Consider the following 12,415-nt stretch of genomic DNA (forward strand, 5'->3'; position numbering starts at 1 on the left):
GTCAAGGCAAGTAGATTCCATCAAACACACGACAATGTCCATGATACCGTTTCTGCCTAGTTGTTCTACTTGCATACCAACTTTGTGCATCTCATGCATTAGAATGCCTAAATGTCTCTGCTGCTCAGGATTTCAGGCACAATCTCTAAGTAATACTGTTTTTAATCATCCTTCCTGCCAAAGTGGATTAGCTCACAGTTTCCACCTTATGCTCCATCTGCCAGACTTTTGCACACTCACTCAACCTATTGACATCTGTTGGTAGCCTCCTACATGATTCGTCACTTTCTATGGACTGAGAACAGAGTCCACCCAGACTCAAAGACCTGTCAATCCACAGTCCAATCAATGTGCCATGTATTGTTTCTCTCATGAATACCTTTCACAAAATTTTTATCTCTCCCTTCCATCATCTAATTTACACACATTAGTGGAACTTCTTTTATGTCCTTATGGTATAAAGCAAAATAATTATTCCTTTCATCTGTCATTTAAGTATTATCACCTATTAATTCCCATTCTCACTTTAAAAGGAACAACTGTTTTTGCATACATGTAGAAATTGTCTTGAAATTCCTCGCTGGACTTCTCACACACTAAGTTTCTTCCTCCTGATTTTTTTTTTGTCATGTACTGTCACTCTTTATATTTGACCCATTATCTGACCTGCCACCATCTTTGTGCAGTAGTATGTTTTTACCTCAGTTTGACGCTTTTCCTAACTTCTTTAGTTAATCATGCCTAGTATCTCCTCCCTTTAGAATTTTTCTTCACAGGTGAAATACAGTAACCCTGAATATTCTGAAATATTCACTTGAAATACCTGCCACTATCTCCACTGATCTACCCCCTTGTCCAGTATGCCAATTCACTTCAACTCGCTCAATTTTCATGGCCATAGTTGCCCTTACTTCAATTTAAAATATAAATCTTGGAACCAATCTTTTCCTTCATAAACTAGACATTAAATTATTGCCTGCAAAGAGGTGTCTTTATATCATTCCCACCACAATACCAAGTGTAAAATAACCTGCCTGCGTTCCAAAAAAAAAAATCTGCTGCTGCAAGGAATGCTCAAAAGCATTGCATAAATTCATAATCCAGGGTGCTCAAGCCAATCCAGTTTAGGTATAAACTGGAAAATAAATCAAAGTCACAATGTTATTGCTGTCTTTCACAAACAAGCACATAATATTTCTCACATTGCACACTGTTACAGGGATCTATGCCACTTCCTCTTTTTCCACTACTCTTCCTTATCTCCACCCAAACCCATCCTACATTTTGATCTCCCGAATCAAGTTAATCTCTGACAATCACAAAAAAGTTACATCTTCATTAACAGTGCTACCCCTTCACCTGTCTTCCTCTATTGTTGTGAATGATAAATATCCCTCAATATTCAGAACCCAAATAACACTAAATAGCTATTAGATTGTAATTATTTACATCAATGAATTTACTTTGTTGTGAATGCTAAGCACAGATATATTTTGCTTTGTCCTTGTTATTTTTGTAACATCTAGTTCTGATTGTTGCTGTATTCCAAGATCTTTTCCTTAGTCTCTTCCTGGTATTCTCGGACCATCATTTCCACACATTAATATTTTCTTCTCTTGCCTTTTCTCTACTCTTTGATGTGCCATACATTTCACATATGAACTGTTGCCTGCAACTGAGACCTGCAAATGAACAGCTACATGAAAATGAAAACTTCACAATGAAAATGCTGGTTTCCATTGTACATGGAACTTTATGCATTTTAAATACTATATAATCAAACCAATTAACATTGTTAAAAGATGGCCCTCACAAAGAGGTGAAGCAAGCTACCATATTCTTAAAATTTTAAAACTGGAATAATTCAGCTGGTGCAGTTACTTAGTTACAGCATGACAAAACACCAGAGATACTTGTGTAAGAAAGGCATAGTAGGAACAATTCAAATCAAGTTACAATGCAACTTCTGGTTGCATTAGAAAGCAGAAAGTTTGGAAGAACTGCTGCAAGCAAAACAACAGGCCTAAGTTTCATCCAAGATTCTGGAGGTTAACAAAACCCAGCAAACACTTCCTCATAGATATTTCACCCTGATCAGAAATGTAATTACACATCTGAAGCAGGTGGGACTTGAAACTAGGCTTCTTGGTCCACAGGTAGGGACACTACCTCTGCTCTACAAGAGATCCGTTAACATTTGCCTGGGGTTGTGGATGACTAGGCCAGTTGTACCAATTGTCACCACCTCCGCAACATTGCCAGTTATACTGTGCACTGCAGTGTTTCACTTGACAAAGGGGGCTATGTTCATGATAGTTTTGTATTGGTCAAGATTCCCCTGCTATTTCAGCAAAGGTTTGCCTACTTAAAAACAGTATCCTCTTCTCTACAGGAGGTAGATTTCAGATTAACATTTTAAAACACCCATATACCATAATCACATTGAGGACATGCTATTAAAGTCAGTAAAAAAAAAAGTTTTGATCAAATAAATGTAATGTTCTAATATCAGTGCTGGTCCTCACACTACCACATCCCCCCCCACCCCCACCCTCCCCAACAAAATCGCCCTTTTCTCCTATCAGAGTACAGATAGTGGAGGGAATGTCAAAACCCACTGCTAACTTATTCCTGGTTGCTTTCTATAGATTACTGGTCAAGATACCCCAGCAAAAGGATAGGGTTTCTTGGAGCCAAGTCTAAATTGAGTGCTGAACTGTTTAAGCAAAGTGAAAGCCATCAGACCAAGGCACACAGATGACAAATTTCACTCAAGCTCATGAGAATGTTAAACAGGTATGATTTTTCCTTGGTATCAACAATGTTAGTTTACAAACCTTTAACATTTTCTTCATTACTGGCTTGTTACTTCTACTGCTTGTAGTAAGAATCCACCTAATAAGCAAATAGGCTAGTGCTAAATGGAGCAGTGTGACAAATACAAACACCCTCTTCATTTTTAACCAATACAGATTTAGGAATCGCTACAAGCACTAATGCATGCTTAGGCAGTTAATATAACAAAGCCTTCGAGATCAAGTATGGTGAAGTCAATGAGATAAGGGACTCCAGCTGTCGGTCTGATGAACAAAACATTTCAAGGACAGTCAAGCTTAGCACAGCTGGCAAGACATCCATAATGTTCAACTGACTAGTGAGGCCACAGGATATATTAAAAGCAATTGGAATCAAAACACAAAATTGCAGGAGACCAATAGTCTGGTCAATCCCTTAATCTAAGGCAGTATGAACAGACCTGGTTTCTGTCCAAAGTGATTCAACCCACTAGCTATCACATTCTTCTTCAATGAGATTGTAGTACATCTCTACACAGCACAAAGTTGTGGTACACTGTAATGCCACGTTGAACCAAAAAGTGGACAATTCCCATTCTAAAAGGCAATTTCTGAAGAAGGTTATCTAGGATTCCAAAGAGATCTTGATCAATTGAGTCAATAAGCCAAGGCCAGGCAGATGGTATTTAATGTGGATAAATGCAGGGCTTTGCACTTCGATAAGACGAACAAGGAAATGACTTACACAGTTTAATAGTAGGGCTTTGGGGAGTGTTGTCAAACAGACAGACCTAGAGAGAGGGTCAGTAGACAGGGTGATAAAGGCAGCATTTAGTATGCTTGCCTTCTTAGTTCAGAGCATGGAGAATAGGAGTTGGGACATCATGTGATCATACAGGATTTTGGTGAGGCTGTTTTGGAGTATGGAGTGCAGTTTTAGTTGCCATTCATAGGAAGAAAATTATTACATTGGAGAGGGTTCAGAAAAAGATTTAGCAGGATGTTGCTTCGCCTCAATGCTGCAATGGACAGTCAGCCTGATTTATCCCAAAGATGTTCAGTGGGTCTTCAACACTCAAATCTCTTATTCAGACAGAGTGCTACCAATAGAGCCACAGGTAACATTATAGAGTATAACCATTACATACAAATATCATACTGCGCTACAGAGACAAATCAAATCATAAGCGTTGGGTATTTGAGGTGCAGTACGAATGAACAAGCACATTCCAAATCTGCAAGTTGCCTGGCCAAAAAAACACAATTGTAACAAACAATTGGCTTCTGATTTAAAGAGGGAGGCCAACTTAAAAAGAGCTTTGCTTTAATAATTGCATATTAGATCAAGCATTATGTGGTATAACACTTTGTAATGAATGAACGTCAACCTATTTTCCATCAGCAAAGCCTCAAGTCAACTGCAGGCCTTTTTTTTTAAGAAAACAGTTTCAAACACATCCTTGTTACAATGCAACAAATAGTGAAAACTACTGACTACAGACCATCATTCCTATCAGGAATTTATGCAGTGCAACAAGAGTAAAGGTCAGTGCACATCTGAATTTTCAGTTTATGATCTTGGAGGACAAACGTTGCTTGCTGAAAGTACAAGTTTAGCGAGCCACTTGTTATCATGTTCTGTACATGCTATTGTTAACACTAAAATTGTCCACAATTAGAGAATGCAAATATCCTTACAAACATGTCAAACTCTAAATTACATCCTCTCATCACTTGTGACCACTTCACATTTCAGTTTAGCACCTCTCAGTTTCCTAACTTGCACAGGCAAAACTAAAGTGCTTCAATCAATTCCACCTTATTATCAAAATCTAAAATGTTAGAAGATGTCCTAACATCACAATTTTCCTTTAACATTAAATTATGCAAACACACTGGGTACAATTTTCCTCCATTTTGTCCGAAGACAGATTTAGTCTCAACTACATGTGAGGTGCTGTGGAAGGTTGACTTGTGCAATACTAATCACAATGTTTGTGGGTGGCATGGTGGCACAGTGGTTAGCACTGCTGCCTCACAGCGCCAGAGACCCTGAGTTCAATTCCCAGGCAACTGTCTGTGTGGAGTTTTGCGCATTCTCCCCAGTGTCTGCGTGGGTTTCCCCTGAGTGCTCCAGTTTCCTCCCATAGTCCAAATAAAATGTGCAGATTAGGTGAATTGGCCATGCTAAATTGCCCGTAGTGTTAGGTGTAGGGGAATGGATCTGGGTGGGTTGCTCTTCAGAGGGTCGGTATGGACTTGTTGGGCCAAAGGGCCTGTTTCCACACTAAGTAATCTCATCTGATATTATGATTTATGCATCTGTTTTAGAAATATGCACATTTCTACTCACTTATTTTCCCAAAGCAACCCATGGTGCCTCTTTCCTCCCAAACCCCTCTATGAAACTCAGGTTAGCAACAATTATCAGCCTCTTGTGCCTGAGGAAATTAGGTACTTTTACATAACCAATGTTCACTAGGCATGAGCGATTATGCGCTACAGGGTTCCAGGGCTCAAATTCAGTGCAGCCTATCACAGCTAAAATCAAATAGGTTTGCTCTCCTCTATTCCCCACACTGATCCCAAATCTTCAATCATCCATCACGCAAATCTTCATGAATTCCAGCTTTTCATTTGAACTTTAAAAGGACCACAATCTATGGAAACATTTTTAACCATAGCTTACCACTTAGAAAGCCATATTATGCAGCTTCCAGTTAAGATGTTTTGAGAAACCACAATAGATTACTGGGTGGATAGTTTCACTACTTCAAGAGAAGAAAAACTACCAATTCATAGCCTGATTCAGTTTCAGGACGACATCTCACATATTTGCACTGACTGATATACTAGTTAATCAGGGCTCAACAGCACAGTTTGCAGTTAATATCTTTTGGAAGCAAAGAAATTATTCAGCAGCTTATCAGCAGTTTGATCATTTAAAAACACAGTCTCATCTTGCATCTCTGTACTCAGTGAAAAGCAGCTCAAAACAGACTGCAGTCCTTTGAAAATCCCAGACATCTGAGTAAAAAGCACATATTTCTCATATAACATTTTACTGAAAGAACTTGGTTAGTACGCACAAGACCCAGTCTTGAATCAGACATTTAAAACGATGACTCGCTGCAGTGCCAGATGGGCCTAAATTTCTGTCCGAGAACTCATTAAACCACCAAGGAAGGGTCCAAAGAAAACAACCCACAGTCAGAGCTATGGAATGCTATTTTAAAAAAAAAAAACAGATTCTGCACACAGGAGTATTACCAGCCTGAGAACATTTCTGTTCTAAAAGTAAATCATTCTTCCTTGATGGCAGCTCAAGTACCAACTATTTCAACAGGCTTTTTTTTTGTATAATCTGCAATGCACAACGTTTCACTTCGAGCGGCAGTAAGCACAGCAGCATGATAGCTGGGATAAAATCCCACATAGAAATCAAAACCAGAGCCACTGAAATACAGTGGCTGTGCTTCCTGAAGAGGTCAAGAGGTGACATAACTGCAACGTGTGATGCATACATGGTCTAACTTGTTCAAATTGAACCAGTTTCTTGTCACAACACAATGGAATTTTGACATCAAAAAATCCATAATGGAATGTACAAGTCCAGACAATACTTCATTCAGTAAGTATCTCTGGCTTTACAGCACAGGGTGTTGGTCATTCACTCCTCTTTCATCTATAAGAGTTCTTCATAAACTTTTGGTCTTTAGCCACCAAAGCTTTGTAACAGATCACCACTAGTGCAGGAAATAGAAGAACATTAAAAGACAAATCCTGTTACCTTTTAAAATATATTATATAGGCTGCAAATACATTCTGAGACATTAGGTGAAAGGTAACAAAGTGAATTACACAGAATGGTTATATATTCTATGGAATAAAACTAAATACAAATTTCACAATTATGCTGTAAAATAACAAGATACTGAAGCAAAATAACCCAATTCCTGTTTCACACTACTCCACCCTATAATAGTTTTCATAAATACATTGCAAGTATATTGTACCTGCAAAACCTTGCCATTAAAAAGAACAACCAAAAATTCCAGAGATGCAAGATATGCAAATTCACACAAACATTGTTGCAATTCAAGCCAGGTTCATTTATCGAAAATAATTATTTTTAGCTAATGCAATAATTCACTAAATCAGGGTCAATTATCAGCTTCAAATATTCAGTAGAGACAACATTATAATTGTGTGTATGCTATCACTAAGTCCAGTTTCCCCATGCTATTAATGTGGGTGCTAAGAACAGTCACATTTTTTTCAAATCAGTTATGACTTACGCTTCATCAGCACAGAAGATTGAATAACTAGTGAAAATCATTCATTCATAATTCATGGGCCATCACAGCATTGCTGATAAGGATATTTATTAACTGAGGTGGATGTCATAATGTGATGCCATATTGAATCACTGCCATCTGTATGGTGGCACTGATGTTGTCAAATTAAAATAAAAGTTGCTGTTATTAACTAAGTGAGATACAAAAAAAACTGCAGATGCTAGAATCCAAAAAAGGTACACAAGCAGGAGGCTGAAGCGTTGACTTCTCCACCTCCTGATACTGCCTGGCTTGTTGTGTTCTTCCAGCCTCCTGCTTGTTAATAACTAAGTGTTCAAGCTTACTTTTTACTTCATTTTAGCAGACTGTAGATTTCAGCTCATTTGGACCAAAGTTCACATTTTAGCCTCTAAAACAATGATCTGTATTGTCCCCAAACTGTTTACTTTAAACTTGGTCATGTTATTCATAACCACTGGCAGCATTTATTCACCCCATAGCTATGTGGGTAGACCATCTCAAACCAAAGCAATGAGGTAACTTCCAATCCTGTTGAAAAACTAAAGGGTAATTCTGAAATACTTGCTATATGTCAGAACACCCAGTTTTCACTCAGCCACCACTTGTGCTGAAAGCAATACATTACTTCATATCATTAGCATTAATAAGCACCCAACAAAGAGAGCACTGTAAGAAATTACAGCCTTCAATAAACTAGCATCTTCCACCCAGTATGACTTTCTCATAAACCTAGCTAATACCATATTGATGCTTCCCCCCTCTCTGCAAAAAGCACAACAATACTATAAAGGTAATAGTCACAAAGGTTATATTTTGAATATACTTTGAGGCAGTACATTCCCCCACTGAAGTCAAGGAATTGTCTGGCACCTTGTGTACACTTCTTTACTATGAAAATGTTTGAAAAGAATCAAAAGTTGATCTCAACAAGATGATCAGAGGTGGTGACCATTGCTACAGCTAGGGACCTGTCTTGCGCTCAATTAGAAAGGTTCATACAAACGATCAACATGATGAAAACTACCAGCCCACAGAATTCAAATATATTAATGTGTCCTTGTTAAGGGGCATGAGCTTCTTCAGGTGGCGTTTTTTTTTAAGATTTAGATTCCCTACAGTGTGGAAACAGACCCTTCGGCCCAACAAATCCACACCAACCCTCCAAAGAGCAACCTACCCAGACCCACTCACCTACACTTACACCTGACTAATCCACCTAACACTATGGGCAATTTAGCATGGCCAATTCACCTAACCTGCACATCTTTGGACTGTGGGAGAAAACCCACACAGACACAGGGAGAACATGCAAACTCCACACAGACAGTTGCCCGAGGCAGTATTTGAAGCTGGGTCCCTGGTGCTGTGAGGCAGCAATGCTAACTATTGAGTCACCATGCCGCACTGTGGTGTTCGTCAGCAAGTGCCCATCTTCTATATGAAGGCAGAATAGGAAAGATGAAAGAAGAATTCCCTAAAATACTGGCTAAAGAGCAGTAGGACGTCTTTACAAGTTACTGAGATCGACACATTATGACAATGTTGGTGCGCCCCCGGCCATATAAGTGAGCCACCTTCAACCATCATGGGAAGTATGTTTTTAAAAATATAGATAATACATCGTACCTAACCTGCTAAATCTTAAACTTTTCAAGTTAATTACAAATAGTCGATTGTCTGTTGTAGAAGTGTAGGTTCCAAAGTCTAAATCTTAGATTACTCATGAGATCTTCAGTATCACTATTTCTTTCTCAATTGATAGTGTTTAATCATTTCCTAATCACCTTAGTGCCTGAAGAAGTGTCTCAGAATATTCCTAGCGCCAGGTGTATCACAAAGTGGTGAGCTTTCATCTTCCCTAAACCAAAACAGTTACTGTCAGTTTTGAGAAAACCTGCAGACAATGAATGACAGCTCTTCACTTGTAGTTCACACACTCAAAGCCGCAGTGCAACATTAACAAGCTGGCAGCAGCTTTCTGCATGACTGAAGAGAAAACACAGTCAACAGCAAACAGACAAGGTGTCATTTGTTTTGTTTGTGGCCAAGTCGAGCTCTCACCCATTACGCACAGGCCAAGACTGTTCCTGACCAAGTCTGATGCTGCTGTTTAAATGGCTGAATCAGACTGGAGAGGCACACACATCAGAATCCAATGTAAAATTGTGGGGAAACATTAACCCCAAGTGACACAGACCAGGGCTGTTCTAGTTTGAACCAAGTCTTTCTGCCGAGTTAGTCACTCAAATATGGCAGTGACTCAGGCTGGGAAAGTAACGATAAATGGAAAATCAGCACTTAGCTACTCCACCATTTCTCACTGATTTCTCATGGAAAGAAAACCAAGAGTGAACAGAATGAAAAATTGGACTTCTGTCTGCTGTATTCAAGCAGCTCTCATTTGGGCTTAAAACATGAAGAGGTGCTCACTTTAGTGAAATACTAACAGAAATATTAAAACCACAACACCCTCATACAAGCCTTTGGTACTGCAAATTTCACAGTTTCCAACAGTGCTCCTGTACTCCACCCCTGCATTAAATGTTTTGCACACACAGAACTTTGAGCAAGACAGGGTGTGGCTGAAAAGTTCTATTTCTTGACTACACTTTTGGAATATTGGATGCAATTCTGGTCTCCCTCCTGTTGGAAGGATGTTGTGAAACTTGAAAGGGTTCAGAAAAGATTTACAAGGACGTTGCCAGGGTTGGAGGACTTGAGCTATAGGGAGAGGCCGAATAGGCTGGGGCTATTTTCCCTGGAGTGTAAGAGGCTGAGGGGTGACCTTATAGATGCTTATAAAATCAGGAAGGGCATGATCTTTTCCCTGGGTGGGAGAGTCCAAAACTAGAGGGCATATGTTTCGGGTGAGGGGGGAAATATTTAAAAGGGACCTAAGGGGTAACATTTTCATGAAGAGGGTGGTGCATATATGGGATGAGCTGCGAGAGAAAATGGTGGAGGCTGGCACAATTACAACATTTAAAACGCATTTGAATGGGTACATCAATAGAAAGGTTTGGAAGGATAGGTGCCAAATGTTGGTACATGGGACAAGATTAGGTTAGGTAAAACAATGACTGCAGATGCTGGAAACCAGATTCTGGATTAGTGGTGCTGGAAGAGCATAGCAGTTCAGGCAGCATCCAAGGAGCTTTGAAATCGACGTTTCGGGCAAAAGCCTGATGAAGGGCTTTTGCCCGAAATGTCGATTTCAAAGCTCCTTAGATGCTGCCTGAACTGCTGTGCTCTTCCAGCACCACTAATCCAGAAACAAGATTAGGTTAGGATATCAGTTCGGCATGAAAGAGTTTGGATCAAAGGGCTTGTTTCTGTGATGTACATCTCTATGACTCTACTTCTACTCATCATTCTCATGGACTCCCCGTTCCTCTGCACAAAAGCTTTACCCCTACCTTGTACAAAAGCTGACCTCTATTACCTCCTGAGGTCTTTGTCCATGGAAGTACCAATGCTGGCATCCATAATACCCTCCTTCCACTCTCCCAGCAATGGCACAAACCTTCAACCTTTTAACCTAGGTGCTTGAAAACCTCTTCTTATGCTGGAACTTAAACTTCTTTAAAGCCAATACCACCTTTGGCTCAACTGACCAGTCTGCACTGCTGTCTCAGGACTTCCTGAGGTCCTAAATAAACAAGCTAACGCTTTTGGAGCCCAGTGTACCTGGCTGCCTCGAGGAACTAGAGGAGATGCAGATTGTGTTGTTATTTAATTGGAAACCACACTATCGGATTCCTTACATGTGCAGTTTAGTAACTGTAATAGCTGGAGTTAAGATAAGGGTTGTAAAATTGGCGGAATATTTCTCATCTTTCAGATATGAACTCTGAAACTCCACAAACAACCTCAATTATGTGTTTCCTGTAATTAACACACAGTAATACCGCACATCCCTACACTGTTTCATTGTATACAACCAGTTAAAGGGAACCTCTCCCTGCCCAGAAGACGACTCCCCTGATAAGATAGAACGGAAATCCAGTCCCGGGTTGTGGTTACTTGTCTTTCTCGCCTGTGTGGTCCATGTGGAAACATAAAAATTATCTAATGGGGGTGAAGGTGGGGAGAGAGAGAGACCACAGCCGGTCAGCTTCTCAGCCAGTAGCCTCCCCAGAGAACAGCATTGAGCGCTTCAGAATGCTGCCTGTTCCCCATCAATATCCATCAAGAAACTCACACCGGGAATTTAAGAACAAAACAATTCTCGACAAACAAAAGTTTCACAGCATTCGGCTCATTTAGATCTTCACGTGAAGTTTACCAATCTGGAAGTTGCCCAACGCGAGGCAGACAAATCTCTGAGCTCACATTAGAAAGGTCCGGCTTGTTCCTCATACCTGTGATAAACTGACGCCGGTTCTCATCAAGGTGAGTTGAGATTACATCTCCCATTGCGTCCCACTCTCCGCACAGCACTGACCTCCCCCTGCAAATGTTGAGACTGGCCACCCAACACAGATACAAAAGCTTCCCAGAGAGGCGAGACTTGGGAGCTCTTTGCACAAGCGCAAGGAAAAGCTTCTCCAAACACTTCCCTCCCCGCTCGACACACCCCTCCCTTATTCCTTGTTAAACAAGTTTTAATCTCACGGCTGAATCCTTACATTCCCCTCCCTCCCTCTGCTCGGGGTGGGGTTTAAAAATGACACATGCGCTATTACCTTAAACTTTCTAAAGCTGCAGCTCCTGCACACACATGGTTTTCGGGCACAACTAAAAAGGTCGGATCAGAGTTGTAGTATACGTCCTTTTGCTGCAAAAGCCAAACAAATGAAGAGCTTAAACCAAGGAGCAGGGCCAATTGTCTGAAGCCCCCTGCTGGGGAACTCAGTATTTAGTATATTCTAGACTGAGATTGATAGATTTCCAGGTATGAAAGATAGAAAGGGATGTGGAAATGTTATGGGAAAATGGTGTTGAGGTAGAAATTTAGCAATAAACTAGTTGAAGCTAGAGTTCTGTTGTCCGTCAAGGTTAGGGTGGTGCTGAAAAAGCACAGCAGGTCAGGCAGTATCTGAGGAGCAGGAAAATCAATGTTTTGGGATTTTCCAGTACCACGCTAATCATGACTCTGATCTCCAGCATCTGCAGTCCTCGTTTTTGCCTTATGTTATCTGTCCCCAAACACACAACCATCTAATTGACTCAATTCTTCTCTAAAAACAGCCCATGTCCAAATGCAGCAGGACACTATCCCGGTTTCGGCTAACAAGACACAAGTGACATTTGTGCGAGGCAGTGACCCCCTCCCTTTGACATTCAATGGCATTACCATCA

At 40.3% G+C, this 12,415-nt stretch overlaps 1 protein-coding gene across 1 annotated transcript in view; it reads right to left on the reverse strand.

Annotated features, from left to right (window-relative positions):
* niban2a (niban apoptosis regulator 2a) overlaps nt 1–11,718 on the reverse strand; it is a 193,445-nt gene extending 181,727 nt beyond the window's left edge. The window contains exon 1 of the mRNA XM_043720003.1: nt 11,476–11,718. Within this exon, the coding sequence (XP_043575938.1) occupies nt 11,476–11,530 (55 nt within the window). The 5' untranslated portion in view covers nt 11,531–11,718. The remainder of the gene's footprint in view (nt 1–11,475) is intronic.
* Nucleotides 11,719–12,415: the final 697 nt, after the last annotated feature.

Source organism: Chiloscyllium plagiosum, chromosome 30 (genome assembly GCF_004010195.1).
Source record: "Chiloscyllium plagiosum isolate BGI_BamShark_2017 chromosome 30, ASM401019v2, whole genome shotgun sequence".
Classification (NCBI taxonomy): domain Eukaryota; kingdom Metazoa; phylum Chordata; class Chondrichthyes; order Orectolobiformes; family Hemiscylliidae; genus Chiloscyllium; species Chiloscyllium plagiosum.